The sequence below is a fragment of the Ascaphus truei genome, chromosome 17 (assembly GCF_040206685.1).
Source record: "Ascaphus truei isolate aAscTru1 chromosome 17, aAscTru1.hap1, whole genome shotgun sequence".
Lineage (NCBI taxonomy): Eukaryota > Metazoa > Chordata > Amphibia > Anura > Ascaphidae > Ascaphus > Ascaphus truei.
The window spans coordinates 9,326,949-9,354,717 of NC_134499.1; the positions used below are offsets into that span (position 1 = coordinate 9,326,949).

The 27,769-nt window shown below is 50.2% G+C and overlaps 1 protein-coding gene across 2 annotated transcripts; it reads right to left on the reverse strand.

Annotated features, from left to right (window-relative positions):
- Positions 1-634: 634 nt before the first annotated feature.
- On the reverse strand, positions 635-27,512 carry LOC142467898 (natural cytotoxicity triggering receptor 3-like). Of its 2 annotated transcripts, none has more exons than XM_075573858.1 (7): positions 27,386-27,504; positions 18,457-18,813; positions 16,454-16,564; positions 7,639-7,660; positions 7,464-7,525; positions 5,315-5,355; positions 635-2,430 (listed from the first exon to the last, which is right to left on the reverse strand). In XM_075573858.1, exons 1-7 carry the CDS (start codon positions 27,426-27,428, stop codon positions 2,296-2,298), a joined length of 771 nt encoding a protein of 256 aa, XP_075429973.1. In that variant the 5' UTR covers positions 27,429-27,504; the 3' UTR covers positions 635-2,295. The 2 variants fall into 2 exon arrangements, with proteins under 2 accessions (XP_075429973.1, XP_075429971.1); XM_075573856.1 differs by having other exon boundaries at positions 636-2,430; positions 7,491-7,525; positions 27,386-27,512.
- Positions 27,513-27,769: the final 257 nt, after the last annotated feature.

Consider the following 27,769-nt stretch of genomic DNA (forward strand, 5'->3'; position numbering starts at 1 on the left):
TCTCTCCCGCCCCGTCTCCTCTCTCCCGTCCCCTCACTGACGCCTCTCTCCCGCCCCGTCTCCTCACTGACGCCTCTCTGCCGCCCCGTCTCCTCACTGACGCCTCTCTCCCGCCCCGTCTCCTCACTGCCGCCTTCTCTGCCGCCCCGTCTCCTCTCTCTCGCCCCGTCTCCTCACTGCCGCCCCGTCTCCTCACTGACGCCTCTCTCCCGCCCGGTCTCCTCACTGACGCCTCTCCCGCCCCGTCTCCTCACTGACGCCTCTCTCCCGCCCCGTCTCCTCACTGACGCCTCTCTGCCGCCCCGTCTCCTCACTGACGCCTCTCTCCTGCCCCGTCTCCTCACTGACGCCTCTCTCCCGCCCCGTCTCCTCACTGACGCCTCTCTCCCGTCCCGTCTCCTCACTGACGCCTCTCTCCCGCCCCGTCTCCTCACTGACGCCTCTCTCCCGCCCCGTCTCCTCACTGACGCCTCTCTCCCGCCCCGTCTCCTCTCTCCCGCCCCGTCTCCTCACTGACGCCTCTCTCCCGTCCCGTCTCCTCACTGACGCCTCTCTCCCGTCCCGTCTCCTCACTGACGCCTCTCTCCCGCCCCGTCTCCTCACTGACGCCTCTCTCCCGCCCCGTCTCCTCACTGACGCCTCTCTCCCGTCCCGTCTCCTCACTGACGCCTCTCTGCCGCCCCGTCTCCTCACTGACGCCTCTCTCCCGTCCCGTCTCCTCACTGACGCCTCTCTCCCGCCTCTGTCTCCTTGACACTTGAGTGAAAGTCCATCTGATTTTTAGATTCTCTTGGAAGATGAGAAATTTGAACAGGAAATCAGACTTTTTTGTCATTGTATTTTTTTTTCAAGGAAAGTAAAAGATGCCTTCTATTTTTCTTTAAAAAACCCTTTTCAACTATTTTATTTGTGAAAGGCAGAAGAGTCGGAATCACACACATCTCAAGATTTGGGGAGGAACATTTTATTGTGCTCTCCCCAGATCCACAAAGGGGGTTTAGCACGCTTTTACCCCCGTTCATATGACTGGGGGCTCGGACGTGCTAAAACATAGCACCGTTTTGTGAATCGGGGCCTAAGGCGTTTACGTGTGAAGCTATTACACTTTTATACATAAGGCTTAGCACAGGTGGCTCGATCAGTCTCAGCTTCAGCACAAGTGGCTCAATCAGTGGCTAATTCGAAGACTGAGCCACCTGAAGCAGGGATATCCTGAAAATTAGACCTGTTGGTGGCCCTTGAGGACCGGAGCTGGCCACCCCTGGTTTACAAAATGCTGTGTAACGTTATAAACCATGTATCAGTACGTGCCCCACTGACCTCAGACAACGCGCGTGTCCCGCACCTGTGGTTTCTGATTCATTTTTATCCCACCTGCCTTCTGTTTGCACAATGGGGCATTAGCTTGGGTTGATATTCTGGTTTTCCTCAGCTACTTATCGGAGCTGGGAGTTCCTGCTCTTCCTGCTGCTGCTGCTGCAGGGTACAGCGCGGAGTCATGGAGAGAATGTGTAATTAGCGCACGCACTGATGGCCTAGTGTACGGATAAATGACTTTCTGCACAGTAGCGCTGATAGGAATATAGAACCGCTCCTATTGTGTAAATATACATTTGCTGTCGGTGTCCCCCTGCCCGGTTATTGTATCTCGCTGTACAGAACCGCTCCTATTGTGTACATATACATTGTCTGTCGGTGTCCCACTGCCCGGTTATTGTATCTCGCTGTACAGAACCGCTCCTATTGTGTACATATACATTGTCTGTCGGTGTCCCACTGCCCGGTTATTGTATCTCGCTGTACAGAACCGCTCCTATTGTGTAAATATACATTGTCTGTCGGTGTCCCACTGCCCGGTTATTGTATCTCGCTGTACAGAACCGCTCCTATTGTGTAAATATACATTGTCTGGCGGTGTCCCCCTGCCCGGTTATTGTATCTCGCTGTACAGAACCGCTCCTATTGTGTAAATATACATTGTCTGGCGGTGTCCCCCTGCCCGGTTATGGTATCTCGCTGTACAGAACCGCTCCTATTGTGTAAATATACATTGTCTGGCGGTGTCCCCCTGCCCGGTTATTGTATCTCGCTGTACAGAACCGCTCCTATTGTGTAAATATACATTGTCTGGCGGTGTCCCCCTGCCCGGTTATTGTATCTCGCTGTACAGAGCCGCTCCTATTGTGTAAATGTACATTGTTTGGCGGTGTCCCCCTGCCCGGTTATTGTATCTCGCTGTACAGAGCCGCTCCTATTGTGTAAATATACATTGTCTGGCGGTGTCCCCCTGCCCGGTTATGGTATCTCGCTGTACAGATCCAGTTCCGCATTCTGTTGGAGAGTCGGCTTTTTGCTGTTCTCTTGACATCCCAGATACGTGTACTCGAGGTTTTTCAGGCTGTAGTGACCGTCCTCTGAGCTCTGCAGCGGCTGCAAAATATAGCAAATGATCTATTCACTTCACCGTGCTGGAGCGGCCGGCAGGGTGACAAGTCTATGGGGAACATGCTGACAATACCATGCGGGTCTGCCTGTGATGTTATATCCTTCTATTAGAGAGGGGCTGTGGGACTCTGCAGGTGTGAGTGGGATATCAGGGAGGAGATGTGAGACTCTGCAGGTGTGAGTGGGATATCAGGGAGGAGATGTGATACTCTGCAGGTGTGAGTGGGATATCAGGGAGGAGATGTGATACCCTGCAGGTGTGAGTGTGATATCTGGGAGGAGATGTGATACTCTGCAGGTGTGAGTGGGATATCTGGGAGGAGATGTGATACTCTGCAGGTGTGAGTGGGATATCAGGGAGGAGATGTGAGACTCTGCAGGTGTGAGTGGGATATCTGGGAGGAGATGTGATACCCTGCAGGTGTGAGTGGGATATCAGGGAGGAGATGTGATACTCTGCAGGTGTGAGTGGGATATCAGGGAGGAGATGTGATACCCTGCAGGTGTGAGTGTGATATCTGGGAGGAGATGTGATACTCTGCAGGTGTGAGTGGGATATCTGGGAGGAGATGTGATACTCTGCAGGTGTGAGTGGGATATCAGGGAGGAGATGTGAGACTCTGCAGGTGTGAGTGGGATATCTGGGAGGAGATGTGATACTCTGCAGGTGTGAGTGGGATATCAGGGAGGAGATGTGATACTCTGCAGGTGTGAGTGGGATATCAGGGAGGAGATGTGAGACTCTGCAGGTGTGAGTGGGATATCTGGGAGGAGATGTGATACCCTGCAGGTGTGAGTGGGATATCAGGGAGGAGATGTGATAGTCTGCAGGTGTGAGTGGGATATCTGGGAGGAGATGTGATACCCTGCAGGTGTGAGTGGGATATCAGGGAGGAGATGTGATAGTCTGCAGGTGTGCGTGGGATATCTGGGAGGAGATGTGAGACTCTGCAGGTGTGAGTGGGATATCTGGGAGGAGATGTGATACCCTGCAGGTGTGAGTGTGATATCAGGGAGGAGATGTGATACCCTGCAGGTGTGAGTGGGATATCAGGGAGGAGATGTGATAGTCTGCAGGTGTGAGTGGGATATCTGGGAGGAGATGTGATACTCTGCAGGTGTGCGTGGGATATCTGGGAGGAGATGTGATACTCTGCAGGTGTGAGTGGGATATCTGGGAGGAGATGTGATACCCTGCAGGTGTGAGTGGGATATCAGGGAGGAGATGTGATACCCTGCAGGTGTGAGTGGGATATCTGGGAGGAGATGTGATACCCTGCAGGTGTGAGTGGGATATCTGGGAGGAGATGTGATACCCTGCAGGTGTGAGTGGGATATCAGGGAGGAGATGTGATACTCTGCAGGTGTGAGTGGGATATCTGGGAGGAGATGTGATACCCTGCAGGTGTGAGTGGGATATCTGGGAGGAGATGTGATACCCTGCAGGTGTGAGTGGGATATCAGGGAGGAGATGTGATACCCTGCAGGTGTGAGTGGGATATCTGGGAGGAGATGTGAGACTCTGCAGGTGTGAGTGGGATATCAGGGAGGAGATGTGAGACTCTGCAGGTGTGAGTGGGATATCAGGGAGGAGATGTGATACCCTGCAGGTGTGAGTTGGATATCAGGGAGGAGATGTGATACCCTGCAGGTGTGAGTGGGATATCTGGGAGGAGATGTGATACTCTGCAGGTGTGAGTGGGATATCTGGGAGGAGATGTGATACCCTGCAGGTGTGAGTGGGATATCAGGGAGGAGATGTGATACCCTGCAGGTGTGAGTGGGATATCTGGGAGGAGATGTGATACTCTGCAGGTGTGAGTGGGATATCTGGGAGGAGATGTGATACCCTGCAGGTGTGAGTGGGATATCTGGGAGGAGATGTGATACTCTGCAGGTGTGAGTGGGATATCTGGGAGGAGATGTGATACCCTGCAGGTATGAGTGGGATATCTGGGAGGAGATCTGATACCCTTCAGGTGTGAGTGGGATATCAGGGAGGAGATGTGATACTCTGCAGGTGTGAGTGGGATATCTGGGAGGAGATGTGAGACTCTGCAGGTGTGAGTGGGATATCAGGGAGGAGATGTGATACCCTGCAGGTGTGAGTGTGATATCAGGGAGGAGATGTGAGACTCTGCAGGTGTGAGTGGGATATCTGGGAGATGTGATACCCTGCAGGTGTGAGTGGGATATCAGGGAGGAGATGTGATACTCTGCAGATGTGATATATCAGGGAGGAGATGTGATACTCTGCAGATGTGAGTGGGATATCAGGGAGGAGATGTGATACCCTGCAGGTGTGAGTGGGATATCAGGGAGGAGATGTGAGACTCTGCAGGTGTGAGTGGGATATCAGGGAAGAGATGTGATACTCTGCAGATGTGATATATCAGGGAGGAGATGTAATACTCTGCAGATGTGAGTGGGATATCTGGGAGGAGATGTGATACCCTGCAGGTGTGAGTGGGATATCAGGGAGGAGATGTGATACTCTGCAGGTGTGAGTGGGATATCAGGGAGGAGATGTGATACTCTGCAGATGTGATATATCAGGGAGGAAATGTGATACTCTGCAGGTGTGATTGTGGTATATCAGGGTGGAGATGTGATACTCTGCAGGTGTAAGTGTGATATCGGAGATTATATGATACTCTGCAGGTGTGATTGTGATATATCAGGGAGGAGATGTGATACTCTGCAGGTGTGATATCAGGGAGGAGATGTGATACTCTGCATAGTGTGAGTGTGGTATATCAGGAAGAGGTGATACTCTGTATAGTAAGTGTAGTATATAAGGAAGATGTGATACTCTGTATAGTGTGCTCACACCTGTCTGCCAGGCCGTAATAAATACACAGTACTGCACCTGTTGTAACGTTGGACTTTGAACGCCGTCATTTCTTGTGGCTTAAAGGGGAAAAAGGGACAAAAATCTAAATGAAAAAGTATTCAGGAAAAGCCTGGATTTTATCTTTAATGGGATAAGTAACTAAGTAACTAACGTCCTTATTATTTAATGGGATAAGTAACTAAGTAACTAATGTCCTTATTATTTAATGGGATAAGTAACTAAGTAACTAATGTCCTTATTATTTAATGGGATAAGTAACTAAGTAACTAATGTCCTTATTATTTAATGGGATAAGTAACTAAGTAACTAACGTCCTTATTATTTAATGGGATAAGTAACTAAGTAACTAATGTCCTTATTATTTAATGGGATAAGTAACTAAGTAACTAATGTCCTTATTATTTAATGGGATAAGTAACTAAGTAACTAACGTCCTTATTATTTAATGGGATAAGTAACTAAGTAACTAACGTCCTTATTATTTAATGGGATAAGTAACTAACGTCCTTATTATTTAATGGGATAAGTAACTAACGTCCTTATTATTTAATGGGATAAGTAACTAACGTCCATATTATTTAATGGGATAAGTAACTAACATCCTTATTATTTAATGGGATATGTAACTAACGTCCTTATTATTTAATGGGATAAGTAACTAACGTCATTATTATTTAACGGGATAAGTAACTAACGTCATTATTATTTAACGGGATAAGTAACTAAGTAACTAACGTCCTTATTATTTAATGGGATAAGTAACTAAGTAACTAACGTCCTTATTATTTAATGGGATAAGTAACTAACGTCCTTATTATTTAATGGGATAAGTAACTAACTAACTAACGTCCTTATTATTTAATGGGATAAGTAACTAACGTCCTTATTATTTAATGGGATAAGTAACTAACGTCCTTATTATTTAATGGGATAAGTAACTAAGTAACTAACGTCCTTATTATTTAATGGGATAAGTAACTAACATCCTTATTATTTAATGGTATAAGTAACTAACGTCCTTATTATTTAATGGGATAAGTAACTAACGTCCTTATTATTTAACGGGATACGTAACTAACGTCCTTATTATTTAATGGGATAAGTAACTAACGTCCTTATTATTTAATGGGATAAGTAACTAACTAACTAACTAACTAACGTCCTTATTATTTAATGGGATAAGTAACTAACGTCCTTATTATTTAATGGGATAAGTAACTAACGCCCTTATTATTTAATGGGATAAGTAACTAACGTCCTTATTATTTAATGGGATAAGTAACTAAGTAACTAACGTCCTTATTATTTAATGGGATAAGTATCTAACATCCTTATTATTTAACGGGATACGTAACTAACGTCCTTATTATTTAATGGGATAAGTAACTAACGTCCTTCTTATTTAATGGGATAAGTAACTAACGCCCTTATTATTTAATGGGATAAGTAACTAACGTCCTTATTATTTAATGGGATAAGTAACTAAGTAACTAACGTCCTTATTATTTAATGGGATAAGTAACTAACATCCTTATTATTTAACGGGATAAGTAACTAACGTCCTTATTATTTAACGGGATACGTAACTAACGTCCTTATTATTTAATGGGATAAGTAACTAACGTCCTTATTATTTAATGGAATAAGTAACTAAGTAACTAACGTCCTTATTATTTCATGGGATAAGTAACTAACGTCCTTATTATTTAATGGGATAAGTAACTAACGTCCTTATTATTTAATGGGATAAGTAACTAACATCCTTATTATTTAATGGGATAAGTAACTAATGTCCTTATTATTTAATGGGATACGTAACTAACGTCCTTATTATTTAATGGGATAAGTAACTAACGTCCTTATTGGCAGCTAATTTCCCCTCAGATATTCCAAGCATATGTCTTGGTTTATAATATTTTTTCATAATGAACAAACACTTAACATCACCCAATGGATGGAGAGAGAAGGTTCGTTTTCCAAGCTGATAAATATAGAGAATAAACACCCTAAAACTTGGGTTATTACCAATATTTTTGGTTTTTCCAAACGCATAGTGACCAGTGCCTGTAATTACACCCATATAATCACAGTATATAATAATGTCCCACTGTGGTAAACAGTCTGCTTATTACTGTATGGGATAGGTGCAGTGAGAAAGGATTACCAATGCAATGAGCACGTCTGATGTTACCTGGGGTTGTAAAGTCAGTGTAGATTGTAGGACTCCTGCAGAGAAACAGAAAGACAAGTGAAACTGCAGAATAATGTAGGGAAACTTCAAAAAACTAAATAAAGGGGAAAAACCCTATAAGATGTGGGAGGGGGCGAGGCGTACTTACACTTCTCTGATGTAAGAAGAAGCTGCAGAGAAGAGAAACCAGGAAGAGAAGTTAGGAGATAGAGAGATATATATATATATATATATATATATATATACATACAGTGTTCGACAAATCACCCAAAAATCTACTCGCCCAACCAAAAAATCTACTCGCCACCTAGTCCCGCCCCCAACTCCGCCCTAGTCCCACCCCCAACTCCGCCCCTAGTCCTGCCCCCAACCCTGCTTTAAAATAAAATCTTAATATATAAAATCGAATGGTTAGTGAGGTTAGTGCTATCTGCGGTGAATCTCATTGGTCCGTGACTGTCATTGCCCAAGAGGTACGCCCCACTGTGACATCACCTCCTTCACTCTCACACACTTGCAGTCACACCACACGGCCAGAACCTCTGACGACTCCTTGGTAAGTTGACATGTCACACTCTCACCCCCCACACTCACACACAACCCCCCACACTCACACCCCTCACACACACAGTGGGCGAGTGTCACTCGCCCCCCACACTCACACACAACCCTGTACACACAGTCACACCCTCACACTCACACACACTCAGTGTCACTCACCCCCCACACTCACACACAACCCCCCACACTCACACACAACCCTGTACACACAGTCACCCCCTCACACTCAGTGTCACTCAACACTGTACACACACTCACTGTCACACACACACTGTCACCCCACACACACTCAGTGTCACTCACCCCCCACACTCACACACAACCCCCCACACTCACACACAACCCTGTACACACACTCACCCCCTCACACTCACTGTCACTCGCCCCCCACACTCACTGTCACACACACACACTGTCACCCCTGTGCACACACACACACATCTTACACACATCTTACACATTACACACATTTACAATTCTCCCTCCGCAACGACAATCGCCCATTACCGTTACTAAACTGCCGCCCATTACCTTCATTCTCCCTCCGCAACGAACCGCTCATATTACAGCGGCCCTTACACCGCACCCTCTCTGCCCACCTCATATATGCCCGCCGCCGCGCACATTACACCGCCCGCACGCGTCCATTAACTCGCGCGCACATTACACCGGCCGCCCGTAGCCCTACTACTTCAATGTCTGTGCAAATACCCGTATAAACCGCCACCCACACCGCACTCTTTCAACTCTGGTACTATTCAAATGTATTTCTCTTTCTACAATGCCGTGCACCTACGCAGTCTCAATTCTATTTATAAAATGCCCGACACACTTAACATTCTACATCATTCACACATCAACTACATACATTTACCAAACATTTGCCTTTTCAACTACTAAATACAAACATTTGCCTCTACAAACACATGGACGCCGCTCACCGCCCACCCGTACCTACTGTTTATGAACTTCTATTTCTTCTCAAACTACTCACTTACAATTACAATTAATTTATATCACTAAAATGGCGTACGTTTACTTTTTTATCAATACTATTCCCGCCCCTACCTTCGCCTAGCCACTCTTTTTCAATTTTTTAAAATGCCCGACAAAGTCTGTTACAATTCAAATGTATATACGCAGTGTCAATTCAATTTATAAAATGGCCGACACACTACATTTTTTTTCCTATTATCCATTTATACTATATTTACATTTATTTTCTTTGTTTCATAGCCGCTATAATACATTTTATTTACATTACCCCCGCTTTGCTAATTAATTTTTTTTATCCATTCTTATAATTTATTCCTTTCTTTCTTTTTTTCCATAGCCGCTATATCATACTTTCATTTATAATCAACTTTCCTTCATTCACACATCACCACACATATTACATTAATACATTCAACATCATTCACACATCAACTACATACATTTAAATCTTCCAATGCCCTCCGCACGCCAATCTCTGGATGCGCTCCGCACACATCACTTTCACCAACAACTCATTTAAAAATTATAATTTTTTTACATTTTTTTTCTTCTGCCAACATTTGTAACTTTATTAACAAACATTTCTACAAACATTTTACATCTACCAATGCCCTCCGAACGCCAATCTCTGGATGCGCTCCGCACACATCACTTTCTGCACTAATTAATTTTAACCTTTTGTTTTAAACTATTTTTTTTCTTTGTGGCAAAATGTTTTACTTTATTAAATATACATTTTAACAACTTTTAATAAAAAAACATCATACTTACTGTTCATTACTGCTATTTCCCAACAGCCACACACCCTTCCTCTTCCCACACCCCCACCATTCCTCTTCCCACAACCCCACCCTTACTCTTCCCACAACCCCCCACCCACCCTTACTCTTCCTACAACCCCCCACCCACCCACCCTTACTCTTCCTACAACCCCCCACCCACCCACCCTTACTCTTCCTACAACCCCCCACCCACCCACCCTTACTCTTCCTACAACCCCCCACCCACACTCTTCCTACAACCCCCCACCCACCCACCCTTACTCTTCCCACAACCCCCCACCCACCCACCCTTACTCTTCCCACACCCCCACCCACCCACCCTTACTCTTCCCACACCCCCACCCACCCACCCTTACTCTTCCCACACCCCCACCCACCCACACTCTTCCCACACTCCCACCCACCCACCCTTACTCTTCCCACACTCCCACCCACCCACACTCCCACCCACCCACCCTTACTCTTCCCACACTCCCACCCACCCACCCTTACTCTTCCCACACTCCCACCCACCCACCCTTACTCTTCCCACACTCCCACCCACCCACCCTTACTCTTCCCACACTCCCACCCACCCACCCTTACTCTTCCCACACTCCCACCCACCCACCCTTACTCTTCCCACACTCCCACCCACCCTTACTCTTCCCACACTCCCACCCACCCACCCTTACTCTTCCCACACTCCCACCCACCCACCCTTACTCTTCCCACACTCCCACCCACCCACCCTTACTCTTCCCACACTCCCACCCACCCACCCTTACTCTTCCCACACTCCCACCCACCCACCCACCCTTACTCTTCCCACCCACCCACCCACCCTTACTCTTCCCACCCACCCACCCTTACTCTTCCCACACTCCCACCCACCCACACTCTTCCCACACTCCCACCCACCCACACTCTTCCCACACTCCCACCCACCCACACTCTTCCCACACTCCCACCTTTACTCTTCACACACACCCACCCACCCTTACCTTCACACACACCCACCCACCCACCCTTACTCTTCACACACACCCACCCATCCTTACTCTTCCCACACCCACCCACCCACCCTTACTCTTCCCACCCACCCACCCACCCTTACTCTACCCACACACACACACACCCACCCACCCTTACTCTTCCCACACATGCACCCACCCACCCTTACTCTTCCCACACTCCCACCCACCCACCCTTACTCTTCCCACACTCCCACCCACCCACCCTTACTCTTCCCACACTCCCACCCACCCACCCTTACTCTTCCCACACTCCCACCCACCCACCCTTACTCTTCCCACACTCCCACCCACCCTTACTCTTCCCACACTCCCACCCACCCTTACTCTTCCCACACTCCCACCCACCCACCCTTACTCTTCCCACACTCCCACCCACCCACCCTTACTCTTCCCACACTCCCACCCACCCACCCTTACTCTTCCCACACTCCCACCCACCCACCCTTACTCTTCCCACCCACCCTTACTCTTCCCACCCACCCACCCACCCACCCTTACTCTTCCCACCCACCCTTACTCTTCCCACACTCCCACCCACCCACACTCTTCCCACACTCCCACACTCCCACCCACACTCTTCCCACACTCCCACCCACCCACACTCTTCCCACACTCCCACCTTTACTCTTCACACACACCCACCCACCCTTACCTTCACACACACCCACCCACCCACCCTTACTCTTCACACACACCCACCCATCCTTACTCTTCCCACACCCACCCACCCACCCTTACTCTTCCCACACACCCACCCACCCTTACTCTACCCACACACACACACACCCACCCACCCTTACTCTTCCCACACATGCACCCACCCACCCTTACTCTTCCCACACACCCACCCACCCACCCTTACTCTTCCCACACACACACCCACCCACCCTTACTCTTCCCACACAATTACTCTTCCCACACACCCACCCACCCACCCTTACTCTTCCCACACACCCACCCACACTCTTCCCACCCACCCACACTCTTCCCACACACCCACCCACACTCTTCCCACACACCCACCCTTACTCTTCCCACACTAACCCACCCACCCACCCACCCTTACTCTTCCCACACAAACTCTTCCCACACACCCACCCACCCTTACTCTTCCCACACACCCACCCTCCCTCTTCCCACCCACCCTTACTCTTCACATCCACCCACCCTTACTCTTCACACACCCCCACCCACCCACCCTTACTCTTCCCACACCCCCACCCACCCACCCTTACACTTCCCACACCCTTACTCTTCCCACACCCCCACACACCCACCCTTACTCTTCCCACCCCCCCACCCACCCTTACTCTTCACACCCACCCTTCCTCTTCCCACACCAACACCCACCCACCCTTCCTCTTCCCACACCCCCCCACCCTTCCTCTATTACAATAAACATTTACTATTATCATTCTTACACACATCCACTTACATTTACTACAACAATACTTTTACATTTACACACACATATGACGGATGTTCATCCAGGGATTGTTCCGATTGCCAATTGTTGGAGTCAGGAAATAATTCTTTTTTCACCTTAATACGGTTTTTTTTTTGCCTTCCTCTGGATGACAACGTATGTTCACACATACAATTACTTTTCTCTTATCAACTTGCATTTAATAACAACAATAATTTATTACTATACCAATTATTATCACATGGACTCTTACATATGTTTAATAAAAATTTATATACCACTTTTTATTCTTCATCAACGACAATAAAAGCTTTTTAAAATTTTTATATATTACTCTTTGTTTTCATTGTATTTCATTCATATACTTTTTATTACAAACAACATTCTTTTTTATTTTATCCATTCACATTCCGGGCAACGCCGGGTCTATCAGCTAGTATATAAATAAAATACATTTAATAAATTCCTAGTCAGAACAACATTCGTTTTTGACATAAATGTATTTATTGTATTACATTATACTACAATTAGTCGTGTGTGTGTGTGTGTGTGTGTGTGTGTGTGTGTGTGTGTGTGTGTGTGTGTGTGTGTGTGTGTGTGTGTGTGTCAATGTCGGATCTAGAAATAAAAGCCAGATGTGAATGACTAGTTTCCTGAACCCCTTAACCAGTGTCTGGACGTCGGCGCTTCACAGAGAGAGACAGAGAGAGACAGACAGACACCCACACACACACAGAGAGCGGCACACCCACACAGAGAGAAAGAGAGACACACAGAGAAAGAGACACACAGAGAAAGAGAGAGAATGAGAGACACACACAGTGAGAGAATGAGAGACAAAGAGAGAGTGCGACAGAGAGAGTGCGACAGAGAGTGGGAGAGTGCGACAGAGAGAGGGAGAGGGTGACAGAGAGAGGGAGAGGGTGACAGAGAGAGGGAGAGTGCGACAGAGAGAGGGAGAGTGCGACAGAGAGAGGGAGAGTGCGACAGAGAGAGGGAGAGGGTGACAGAGAGAGGGAGAGGGTGACAGAGAGAGGGTGACAGAGAGAGGGAGAGGGCGACACAGGGAGAGGGCAACACAGGGAGAGGGTGGGTGACACAAGGAGAGGGTGGGTGACACAGGGAGAGGGAGAGGGTGACACAGGGAGAGGGAGAGGGTGACACAGGGACAGGGTGACACAGGGAGAGGGTGACACAGGGACAGGGAGAGGGTGACACAGGGACAGGGAGAGGGTGGCACAGGGACAGGGTGACACAGGGACAGGGAGAGAGAGGGTGACACAGGGAGAGGGAGAGAGAGGGTGACACAGGGAGAGGGAGAGAGAGGGTGACACAGGGAGAGAGTGGGTGACACAGGGAGAGGGAGGGTGACACAGGGAGAGGGAGGGTGACACATGGAGAGGGTGACACAGGGAGAGAGTGACACAGGGAGAGGGTGACACAGGGAGAGGGTGACACAGGGAGAGGGAGAGGGTGGGTGACACAGGGAGAGGGAGGGTGACACAGGGAGAGGGAGGGTGACACAGGGAGAGGGAGGGTGACACAGGGAGAGGGAGGGTGACACAGGGAGAGGGAGGGTGACAGGGAGAGGGAGGGTGACACAGGGAGAGGGAGGGTGACAGGGACAGGGAGGGTGACACGGAGAGGGAGAGGGTAACACAGAGACAGGGAGAGGGTGACACAAGGAGAGGGTGACACAGAGACAGGGAGAGGGTGACACAAGGAGAGGGTGACACAGGGAGAGGGAGAGGGTGACACAGGGAGAGGGTGACACAGGGAGAGGGTGACACAGGGAGAGGGTGACACAGGGAGAGGGAGGGTGACACAGGGAGAGGGAGGGTGACACAGGGAGAGGGAGGGTGACACAGGGAGAGGGTGACACGGAGAGGGTGACACATGGAGAGGGAGAGGGTGACACAGGGAGAGGGAGGGATAGAGAGGGTGACACAGGGAGAGGGAGACACAGGGAGAGGGTGACAGAGGGAGAGGGTGACACAGGGTGAGGGTGACACAGGGTGAGGGTGACACAGGGTGAGGGTGACACAGGGTGAGGGTGACACAGGGAGAGGGTGACACAGGGAGAGGGAGAGAGGGTGACACACTCACAGACACAGACACCCACTCTCACTCAGACAAACTCACACACACACACACAGTCTGTCACTCACACACACAAACACTCACCCGCAAGGCAGGGGGTCGCACATGGCAGCGGGGGCCTCCGCACGGCAGGGGGGTCGCACATGGCAGCGGGGGCCTCCGCACGGCAGCGGGGGCCTCCGCACGGCAGGAGGGCCTCTGCAAGGGGCCGTGCCCCCTCCAGAGGGGGACGCCGACACCGCAGTATCCTGCTTAGACCGAGCAGGGAGAGGCTCCGGTGAGGGGATTTCCCCTGCTTAGAGCAGGCAGAGGCCCCGGTGAGGGGATTTCCCCTGCTTAGAGCAGGCAGAGGCCCCGGTGAGGGGATTTCCCCTGCTTAGAGCAGGCAGAGGCCCCGGTGAGGGGATTTCCCCTGCTTAGAGCAGGCAGAGGCCCCGGTGAGGGGATTTCCCCTGCTTAGAGCAGGCAGAGGCCCCGGTGAGGGGATTTCCCCTGCTTAGAGCAGGGAGAGGCTCCGGTGAGGGGATTTCCGGGAGAGGCTCCGGTGAGGGGATTTCCCCTGCTTAGAGCAGGGAGAGGCTCCGGTGAGGGGATTTCCCCTGCTTAGAGCAGGGAGAGGCACGCGTGGGGTGGGCACGGAGGCCGGGAGAGATTGGGGTGAGGGGGGGGGGGGGGTGGATGGCCCGATGGGAGGGGGAGGGGGGGGGCGGATGGCCCGATGGGAGGGGGGGTGACAGATGGCCCTGCAGGGGTCTGAGGCAGACAGGCGTGGAAGGGGCTGGCTGGCGGAAGGGGGAGGAGTGGAAGAGCTGAGGAGGGGAAGTTGCTGAGAGGCGGGGGAGGAGCGAAGGCAGTGATCAGAGAGCCGGCTTTTTTTTTTTTCTCCAGCGCCAGCGCGGGAAAAATAGCAGCGCGAGCGGCGGGAAATTTAAAAAATACACGTGTGCTGCTTGTGCCAATATTTACTCGGCCAGGGGTTAAATCCACCCGCCCCGGGCGAGTAAATGTATACAATTGTCGAACACTGTATATATATATATATATATATATATGTATGTATGTATGTATGTATGTATGTATGTATATATATATATATGTATATATATATATATATGTATATATATATATATGTATATATGTATATATATATATATATGTATATATATATATATATATATAGATACCACACTTAGTAAAGTTATGGTGGGTAAAAAAAGTGACAAAAACCCTCCATAGTAAAGCATACAGCAAATGGGAATATTACTGTATGCTCATTTGCATGTCTTAGTCAGGTCTGCAACCCTGCCTTTCACCATTATCGCCCAGCATACACTGCTTCTACTGCAGCAAGGGATCCTGGGAAATGACATGCAAATGAGCACACAGTGCCACCTTTTGCTTCAAAACCATTTAACATGGTCCCCTATAAGCCTAAGCTTGCTGCATGGTCACAGCTTTGAGCACAGCCAGGGTTAAGATGCATAGCCAGAAAACCCACCCACAGACAGCTGAGTTCCAGGACAGGTTTATCAAATGGATTTCTGGTCATTTCATAATCCTGATCACACCGAGAGCTGCTGGGTTTGGAGGGAGACAAAGGTGTTTTCAAGTTTGTCGCCTTGTTTCAGGCACATATGCAAATGCCGGGTAAGTGTAATACTGAAGCCCAGATTAACCAAAAGCAGGGGCGGCCAACTCCCATTCTCAAGGGCCACCAACAGGTCAGGTTTCAGGATATCCCTGCTCCAGCACAGGAGGCTCAATCTGTGGCTCAGTCGAAGACTGTGCTGAGGCTGGAACTGTTTGAGTTACCTGTGCTGAAGCAGGAATATCCTTAAAACCTGTTGGTGACCCTTGAGGACCGGAGTTTGCCACCGCTGCACTGGAGAGTGCTAAGCTTTAGCTCCCATTCACTTGAATAGCATGATAAATCTTAGCACCGTTGAGTGAATATGGGCCTCAGCGCGCTGTGACTGGCCTCTCACTGGGGGGAGAACTCTCCGGGTGTTTCCTGCGCTGTACGGAGTAATAATCCTTATATTGGTGACCCAACTCCCAGACTGGGTATAAAGCCGTCCTCACCTGGTTTGGTGTAACGGAGATAAGCTGCCACTGAGATGGATATTATCAGGACCACGGCTGCCACGCCAAGAGACACAGGAAGGATATTCCCAGATGGATTGTTTGGTGCAGCTGAGGACACCAAAAACATGGTAAAAAAAACCCCCCACCCTGCAGCAGTGAAGCAGTTAATTACCCGCACATGATCTCCATCCATTTCCCACTGAAAACAAACGTAGTAATCAGCGCGTGTGACATTAATCAATAGATACAGTGTTTAGGAAGTGTGTGTGTGATTTGGTTATGCCCAAATACACCAATATATTACACACCATACATATCATTGCAGTATGAGTATCACTTACCCCAGGGATCCCCAACTCCAGTCCTCAGGGCCCACTCACAGTGCAGGTGTTACAGATACCTCTGCTAGAGCACAGGTGGTTCAGTCACAATGATTGGGCCGCCTGTGCTAATGAGAGGCTATCCTTAAACCCTGCACGGTTAGCGGTGCCTGAGGGCTGGTGTTGGGGACCTCTGACTTACCAAACGGGTGACCTTGATGTACGTGTCTATTTTTTAACCTGCTGTGTGTGGTGTTCCATGTATTGGGGCCAGCGTGGCCATCTCCAGTCCTCAAGGGCCACCAACAGGTTTAAGGATATCCCTGCTTCAGCACAGGTGGCTCACTGAGCCACTGACTGAGCCAGGGTCAAAACTGGACCTGTTGGTGACCATTTGGACTGGAGTTGGCCGCCCCTGTGTTAGAGTTTTCTCTTGCTGGTATAGGGGGGGCAATAGCCGGTGGTTTGGAGGGGAGCAGAGCACACAGGCTTTGTGACATTACAACCAGGGATGCTATTGCTCCTGCACATTCCAGGTAGAGGAGGGGACTTCTGAGACCTCACTGGCTGCTCCATCCTCTGCTCCAGCCTGCAGGTCAGTGACTTGAGGTGCTCGTTCTGGTCAAATGTGTGTGTTTTAAGTTCATGAATGATGCACATAGCTACAGTAGTGTGTGTATGCATATGTGTGTGTGTGTGTGTGCGTGTGTGTGTGTGCATGCGTTGAACTTATCTAAGGCCCAGATCAGACAGGATGCTACGCGACGTCCGCTCGCTTACATGCACGCACACGGTTGTCACTCTTTGACGCTAGTGGATGACAGTTGTCATACTAGAAACTGGTTGTGGTGGCAAACTACAGCGTTGACGCTGCGACATTTTTCCGCCACAAACCAAATTGAAATTTGGGGCTGCAGTCGCGTCACGTGAGCTGGTTCAGCCAATAAAGGCAGACCAGCTCTCTGACGTGTTCATCACGCCCCCACCCCCACCACACCCCCAAACGCCGCGACCCAACTCCTGCAGGTTGAGGACAGATCGCTGGGCTGCAGGAGTGCGCGGCGGAGGCGCGTGCGCAAGCGTGTGGCCGTAGCAGCCAGTCTGAGCTCGGCCTAATGTATGTTGTACAAAGGCCCCACGTGACCTTGGGCTAAATTTTCCCTCCATCCAGTTTTACTTTCGCTCTTTACAGTTTTATCTGGGGAATATTTCCCACTTCCTAACGTGTATTTCATGTCTCCACTGGAGTCAGATCCCAAGTAAGGCCTCGGGCATGGTGCCTCGGGCATGGTGCCTCGGGCATGGTGCCTCGGGCCGCGCTGATCCGCGCTCCTGCGCTGCCTCGCCTGCTCAAACTGGAGCTTTTTTGTGTCCTGGCAGGCGAGGCAGTGAGCGCGCTTTGGGGTGGGGCGAAGGCGTGGTGGAGGCGGAACGGAGGCGTGGCGGGAGGCGGGGCTAGTCCCTCGCTCTCATTGGATGTGAGCGGTCACGTGACCGCTCCTCCGCTCCCCTGAGTGGCAAATTTTAAATTTGCCTGTTTCCTCAAAATTTCTGAGCCTCCGCACGCATGCGGAAGCGGCTGCTAAAGCCGTGCGGATGACAGATGCAGGGGGTAAGTGCATCTGCTCAGCGCGGCTCAGCACGACCTGCTGTACTATGTCCCAGGCCTAAGAATCTCACCGGCGGTCACGTTGAGGAATGTCCCATTTCCGTGTCCTGATATTATCTCATTGTCCTGGATCTCAACCTGACAGACATACATCCCGGTGTCCGTGAGAATCACTCTGTGCAGCTTCATATCGGCAGAGCGCTTATCGATGAAATCGCTCTGAGTTGCGCTGGAGACTCTGCCCATGAAATCTTTACTGGAATCAGAGACCTCAGGCCCGCCCAGCCCATGTCTGTACCATCTGTACGAGCCGACGCGTGCCCTCTCTGTGCTGCTCAGGGTGTAGTCGCACTGTAAGGTGACTGTGCTTCCCTCTGTGGTGGTCACTGCAGGGATCTGGGATACGTGGATCTTCTGCGAGAGAAACCCTGTCACACACAGAGCACAGTCAGTGGGGTGTGTACAGTATAACCCATTCACACAGCACTGCAGGAGGTGGGGGATCTGTATATAACCCATTCACACGGCACTGCAGGAGGTGGGGGATCTGTATATAACCCATTCACACGGCACTGCAGGAGGTGGGGTGTGTATATAACCCATTCACACGGCACTGCAGGAGGTGGGGGATCTGTATATAACCCATTCACATGGCACTGCAGGAGGTGGGGGATCTGTATATAACCCATTCACATGGCACTGCAGGAGGTGGGGGATCTGTATATAACCCATTCACATGGCACTGCAGGAGGTGGGGGATCTGTATATAACCCATTCACATGGCACTGCAGGAGGTGGGGGATCTGTATATAACCCATTCACACAGCACTGCAGGAGGTGGGGGATCTGTATATAACCCATTCACATGGCACTGCAGGAGGGGGGGGGGTGTATATAACCCATTCACACAGCACTGCAGGAGGTGGGGGATCTGTATATAACCCATTCACACAGCACTGCAGGAGGTGGGGGATCTGTATATAACCCATTCACACAGCACTGCAGGAGGTGGGGGATCTGTATATAACCTATTCACATGGCACTGCAGGAGGTGGGGGATCTGTATATAACCCATTCACACAGCACTGCAGGAGGCGGGGGATCTGTATATAACCCATTCACATGGCACTGCAGGAGGTGGGGGGGTGTATATAACCCATTCACACAGCACTGCAGGAGGTGGGGGATCTGTATATAACCCATTCACACAGCACTGCAGGAGGTGGGGGATCTGTATATAACCCATTCACATGGCACTGCAGGAGGTGGGGGATCTGTATATAACCCATTCACATGGCACTGCAGGAGGTGGGGTGTGTATATAACCCATTCACACAGCACTGCAGGAGGTGGGGGATCTGTATATAACCCATTCACACAGCACTGCAGGAGGTGGGGGATCTGTATATAACCCATTCACATGGCACTGCAGGGGGTGGGGGATCTGTATATAACCCATTCACATGTCACTGCAGGAGGTGGGGGATCTGTATATAACCCATTCACACTGCACTGCAGGAGGTGGGGGATCTGTATATAACCCATTCACATGGCACTGCAGGAGGTGGGGGATCTGTACTGTATATAACCCACTCACATGGCACTGCAGGAGGTGGGGGATCTGTATATAACCCATTCACATGGCACTGCAGGAGGTGGGGGATCTGTATATAACCCATTCACATGGCACTGCAGGAGGTGGGGGATCTGTATATAACCCATTCACACTGCACTGCAGGAGGTGGGGGATCTGTATATAACCCATTCACACTGCACTGCAGGAGGTGGGGGATCTGTATATAACCCATTCACACGGCACTGCAGGAGGTGGGGGGGGTGTATATAACCCATTCACATGTCACTGCAGGAGGTGGGGGATCTGTATATAACACAGTCACATGGCACTGCAGGAGGTGGGGGATCTGTATATAACCCATTCACACGGCACTGCAGGAGGTGGGGGGGGTGTATATAACCCATTCACACGGCACTGCAGGAGGTGGGGGATCTGTATATAACCCATTCACACGGCACTGCAGGAGGTGGGGGGGGTGTATATAACCCATTCACATGGCACTGCAGGAGGTGGGGGGGGTGTATATAACCCATTCACACGGCACTGCAGGAGGTGGGGGATCTGTATATAACCCATTCACACAGCACTGCAAGAGGTGGGGGATCTGTATATAACCCATTCACACGGCACTGCAGGAGGTGGGGTATCTGTATATAACCCATTCACACGGCACTGCAGGAGGTGGGGGATCTGTATATAACCCATTCACATGGCACTGCAGGAGGTGGGGGATCTGTATATAACCTATTCACATGGCACTGCAGGAGGTGGGGGATCTGTATATAACCCATTCACATGGCACTGCAGGAGGTGGGGGATCTGTATATAACCCATTCACATGGCACTGCAGGAGGTGGGGGATCTGTATATAACCCATTCACATGGCACTGCAGGAGGTGGGGGATCTGTATATAACCCATTCACATGGCACTGCAGGAGGTGGGGGATCTGTATATAACCCATTCACATGGCACTGCAGGAGGTGGGGGATCTGTATATAACCCATTCACATGGCACTGCAGGAGGTGGGGGATCTGTATATAACCCATTCACATGGCACTGCAGGAGGTGGGGGATCTGTATATAACCCATTCACATGTCACTGCAGGAGGTGGGGGATCTGTATATAACCCATTCACACGGCACTGCAGGAGGTGGGGGATCTGTATATAACCCATTCACACGGCACTGCAGGAGGTGGGGGATCTGTATATAACCCATTCACATGGCACTGCAGGAGGTGGGGGATCTGTATATAACCCATTCACATGGCACTGCAGGAGGTGGGGGATCTGTATATAACCCATTCACACGGCACTGCAGGAGGTGGGGGATCTGTATATAACCCATTCACATGGCACTGCAGGAGGTGGGGGATCTGTATATAACCCATTCACATGGCACTGCAGGAGGTGGGGGATCTGTATATAACCCATTCACACTGCACTGCAGGAGGTGGGGGATCTGTATATAACCCATTCACACGGCACTGCAGGAGGTGGGGGATCTGTATATAACCCATTCACATGGCACTGCAGGAGGTGGGGGATCTGTATATAACCCATTCACACGGCACTGCAGGAGGTGGGGGATCTGTATATAACCCATTCACACGGCACTGCAGGAGGTGGGGGATCTGTATATAACCCATTCACACAGCACTGCAGGAGGTGGGGGATCTGTATATAACCCATTCACATGGCACTGCAGGAGGTGGGGGATCTGTATATAACCCATTCACACAGCACTGCAGGAGGTGGGGGATCTGTATATAACCTATTCACACAGCACTGCAGGAGGTGGGGGATCTGTATATAACCCATTCACATGGCACTGCAGGAGGTGGGGGATCTGTATATAACCCATTCACATGGCACTGCAGGAGGTGGGGGATCTGTATATAACCTATTCACACGGCACTGCAGGAGGTGGGGGATCTGTATATAACCCATTCACATGGCACTGCAGGAGGTGGGGGATCTGTATATAACCCATTCACACAGCACTGCAGGAGGTGGGGGATCTGTATATAACCCATTCACATGGTACTGCAGGAGGTGGGGGATCTGTATATAACCCATTCACACGGCACTGCAGGAGGTGGGGGATCTGTATATAACCCATTCACACGGCACTGCAGGAGGTGGGGGATCTGTATATAACCCATTCACACGGCACTGCAGGAGGTGGGGGATCTGTATATAACCCATTCACATGGCACTGCAGGAGGTGGGGGGGTGTATATAACCCATTCACACAGCACTGCAGGAGGTGGGGGATCTGTATATAACCCATTCACACAGCACTGCAGGAGGGGGGGGATCTGTATATAACCCATTCACATGTCACTGCAGGAGGTGGGGGATCTGTATATAACCCATTCACATGGCACTGCAGGAGGTGGGGGATCTGTATATAACCCATTCACACTGCACTGCAGGAGGTGGGGGATCTGTATATAACCCATTCACATGGCACTGCAGGAGGTGGTGGATCTGTATATAACCCATTCACATGGCACTGCAGGAGGTGGGGGATCTGTATATAACCCATTCACATGGCACTGCAGGAGGTGGTGGATCTGTATATAACCCATTCACATGTCACTGCAGGAGGTGGGGGATCTGTATATAACCCATTCACATGTCACTGCAGGAGGTGGGGGATCTGTATATAACTCATTCACATGGCACTGCAGGAGGTGGGGGATCTGTATATAACCCATTCACACGGCACTGCAGGAGGTGGGGGATCTGTATATAACCCATTCACATGGCACTGCAGGAGGTGGGGGATCTGTATATAACCCATTCACATGTCACTGCAGGAGGTGGGGGATCTGTATATAACCCATTCACAAGGCACTGCAGGAGGTGGGGGATCTGTATATAACCCATTCACACGGCACTGCAGGAGGTGGGGGATCTGTATATAACCCATTCACATGTCACTGCAGGAGGTGGGGGATCTGTATATAACTCATTCACATGGCACTGCAGGAGGTGGGGGATCTGTATATAACCCATTCACACGGCACTGCAGGAGGTGGGGGATCTGTATATAACCCATTCACATGGCACTGCAGGAGGTGGGGGATCTGTATATAACCCATTCACATGTCACTGCAGGAGGTGGGGGATCTGTATATAACCCATTCACATGGCACTGCAGGAGGTGGGGGATCTGTATATAACCCATTCACATGGCACTGCAGAAGGTGGGGGGGTGTATATAACCCATTCACATGGCACTGCAGGAGGTGGGGGATCTGTATATAACCCATTCTCATGGCACTGCAGGAGGTGGGGGATCTGTATATAACCCATTCACACTGCACTGCAGGAGGTGGGGGATCTGTATATAACCCATTCACATGGCACTGCAGGAGGTGGGGTGTGTATATAACCCACTCACATGTCACTGCAGAAGGTGGGGGGGTGTATATAACCCATTCACACAGCACTGCAGGAGGTGGGGGATCTGTATATAACCCATTCACATGGCACTGCAGGAGGTGGGGGATCTGTATATAACCCATTCACACAGCACTGCAGGAGGTGGGGGATCTGTATATAACCCATTCACATGTCACTGCAAGAGGTGGGGGATCTGTATATAACCCATTCACATGGCACTGCAGGAGGTGGGGGATCTGTATATAACCCATTCACATGGCACTGCAGGAGGTGGGGGATCTGTATATAACCCATTCACATGGCACTGCAGGAGGTGGGGGATCTGTATATAACCCATTCACACAGCACTGCAGGAGGTGGGGGATCTGTATATAACCCCTTCACACGGCACTGCAGGAGGTGGGGGATCTGTATATAACCCATTCACACAGCACTGCAGGAGGTGGGGGATCTGTATATAACCCATTCACATGGCACTGCAGGAGGTGGTGGATCTGTATATAACCCATTCACATGGCACTGCAGGAGGTGGGGGATCTGTATATAACCCATTCACACGGCACTGCAGGAGGTGGGGGGGGGGGGTGTATATAACCCATTCACATGTCACTGCAGGAGGTGGGGGATCTGTATATAACCCATTCACACGGCACTGCAGGAGGTGGGGGATCTGTATATAACCCATTCACACAGCACTGCAGGAGGTGGGGGATCTGTATATAACCCATTCACACAGCACTGCAGGAGGTGGGGGATCTGTATATAACCCATTCACACTGCACTGCAGGAGGTGGGGGATCTGTATATAACCCATTCACATGGCACTGCAGGAGGTGGTGGATCTGTATATAACCCATTCACATGGCACTGCAGGAGGTGGGGGATCTGTATATAACCCATTCACATGGCACTGCAGGAGGTGGGGGATCTGTATATAACCCATTCACATGGCACTGCAGGAGGTGGGGGATCTGTATATAACCCATTCACATGGCACTGCAGGAGGTGGTGGATCTGTATATAACCCATTCACGTGGCACTGCAGGAGGTGGGGGATCTGTATATAACCCATTCACATGGCACTGTAGGAGGTGGGGGATCTGTATATAACCCATTCACATGGCACTGCAGGAGGTGGGGGATCTGTATATAACCCATTCACATGGCACTGCAGGAGGTGGGGGATCTGTATATAACCCATTCACATGGCACTGCAGGAGGTGGTGGATCTGTATATAACCCATTCACGTGGCACTGCAGGAGGTGGGGGATCTGTATATAACCCATTCACATGGCACTGCAGGAGGTGGGGGATCTGTATATAACCCATTCACACTGCACTGCAGGAGGTGGGGTGTGTATATAACCCATTCACACGGCACTGCAGGAGGGGGGGGGGTGTATATAACCCATTCACATGGCACTGCAGGAGGTGGGGGATCTGTATATAACCCATTCACATGGCACTGCAGGAGGTGGGGGATCTGTATATAACCCATTCACATGGCACTGCAGGAGGTGGGGGATCTGTATATAACCCATTCACATGGCACTGCAGGAGGTGGGGGATCTGTATATAACCCATTCACATGGCACTGCAGGAGGTGGGGGATCTGTATATAACCCATTCACATGGCACTGCAGGAGGTGGGGGATCTGTATATAACCCATTCACATGGCACTGCAGGAGGGGGGGGGTGTATATAACCCATTCACATGGCACTGCAGGAGGTGGGGGATCTGTATATAACCCATTCACATGGCACTGCAGGAGGTGGGGGGTGTGTATATAACCCATTCACACGGCACTGCAGGAGGTGGGGGATCTGTATATAACCCATTCACACGGCACTGCAGGAGGTGGGGGATCTGTATATAACCCATTCACATGGCACTGCAGGAGGTGGGGGATCTGTATATAACCCATTCACATGGCACTGCAGGAGGTGGGGGATCTGTATATAAGCCATTCACATGTCACTGCAGGAGGTGGGGGATCTGTATATAACCCATTCACACGGCACTGCAGGAGGTGGGGGATCTGTATATAACCCATTCACACAGCACTGCAGGAGGTGGGGGATCTGTATATAACCCATTCACACGGCACTGCAGGAGGTGGGGGATCTGTATATAACCCATTCACACGGCACTGCAGGAGGTGGGGGATCTGTATATAACCCATTCACATGGCACTGCAGGGGGTGGGGGATCTGTATATAACCCATTCACATGGCACTGCAGGAGGTGGGTGATCTGTATATAACCCATTCACACGGCACTGCAAGAGGTGGGGGATCTGTATATAACCCATTCACACGGCACTGCAGGGGGTGGGGGATCTGTATATAACCGATTCACATGGCACTGCAGGAGGTGGGGGATGTGTATATAACCCATTCACATGGCACTGCAGGAGGGGGGGGGTGTATATAACCCATTCACACGGCACTGCAGGAGGGGGGGGTGTATATAACCCATTCACACGGCACTGCAGGAGGTGGGGGATGTGTATATAACCCATTCACATGGCACTGCAGGGGGGGGGGATCTGTATATAACCCATTCACATGGCACTGCAGGAGGTGGGTGATCTGTATATAACCCATTCACACGGCACTGCAAGAGGTGGGGGATCTGTATATAACCCATTCACACGGCACTGCAGGGGGTGGGGGATCTGTATATAACCGATTCACATGGCACTGCAGGAGGTGGGGGATCTGTATATAACCCACTCACATGGCACTGCAGGAGGTGGGGTATGTGTATATAACCCACTCACATGGCACTGCAGGAGGTGGGGGATCTGTATATAACCCATTCACATGGCACTGCAGGAGGTGGGGGATGTGTATATAACCCATTCACATGGCACTGCAGGAGGTGGGGGATCTGTATTTAACCCATTCACATGGCACTGCAGGAGGTGGGGGGATGTGTATATAACCCATTCACATGGCACTGCAGGAGGTGGGGGATCTGTATATAACACATTCACACGGCACTGCAGGAGGTGGTGGATCTGTATATAACCCATTCACATGGCACTGCAGGAGGTGGGGGATCTGTATATAACCCATTCACATGGCACTGCAGGAGGTGGGGTGTGTATATAACCCATTCACATGGCACTGCAGGAGGTGGGGGATCTGTATATAACCCATTCACATGGCACTGTAGGAGGTGGGGGATCTATATATAACCCATTCACATGACACTGCAGGAGGTGGGGGATCTGTATATAACCCATTCACATGGCACTGCAGGAGGTGGGGGATCTGTATATAACCCATTCACATGGCACTGCAGGAGGTGGGGGATCTATATATAACCCATTCACATGGCACTGCAGGAGGTGGGGGATCTGTATATAACCCATTCACATGGCACTGCAGGAGGTGGGGGATCTGTATACAAACCATTCACATGGCACTGCAGGAGGTGGGGGATGTGTATATAACCCATTCACATGGCACTGCAGGAGGTGGGGGATCTGTATATAACACATTCACACTGCACTGCAGGAGGTGGGGGATTTGTATATAACCCATTCACACGGCACTGCAAGAGGTGGGGGATCTGTATATAACACATTCACATGGCACTGCAGGAGGTGGGGGATCTGTATATAACCCATTCACATGGCACTGCAAGAGGTGGGGGATTTGTATATAACCCCTGCACATGGCACTGCACTGCAGGAGGTAGGTGATTAATATTAGTTATATACTGTATACAGTACAGATGAGAATATACACAGTGCTGAATAACACAGGTAACACTTTCCCAGAGAGCTTACAGTCTAATTTATCACAAAAACATGAAGCATGATCATAATTATAACCACATGTCCAGAGACACGGTCAGGTACTAACTAACCCAACTCCTGAAGTGCCTTATTTAATCATAATAATAATTATTATTATATTATTAGTAATTATAACCGGACATCGTAAGAAAACCCCTCCCCAGTGCCTTATTGCGATGCTTCTCCCCGGCTCTCACCTTGCAGGGCTCCCAGTAGGAGCAGCAGTCCCACACCTCCCATCACGTCGCTGTCACTGCAGGAGAGAGAGGTGACAGCGCAGTGACAGCGCCATGTCCCAGCTTCCTCAGGAAGTGATGTCACTGGTAATACGGCTCCGGCCACACTGAGGTGAGGAGCGAAGAAACAGAGACCAAATTAGAGAAGTTACAGGTCCCCAGGAAACGAGGCGTCCAAAGTCTAACAAGTCACAGAGCGGACGGACCGAGACCTGTCACTGGGGCGGGGACGCTGCTGCTTCATAAAGAGCCATGTGAGCCTGTTCTAACGGTCTCAGTGCTGCACTGATGTAACTAACATATCCCTACATACAGTATGTTACACAGCGTCACACACCTATTGCT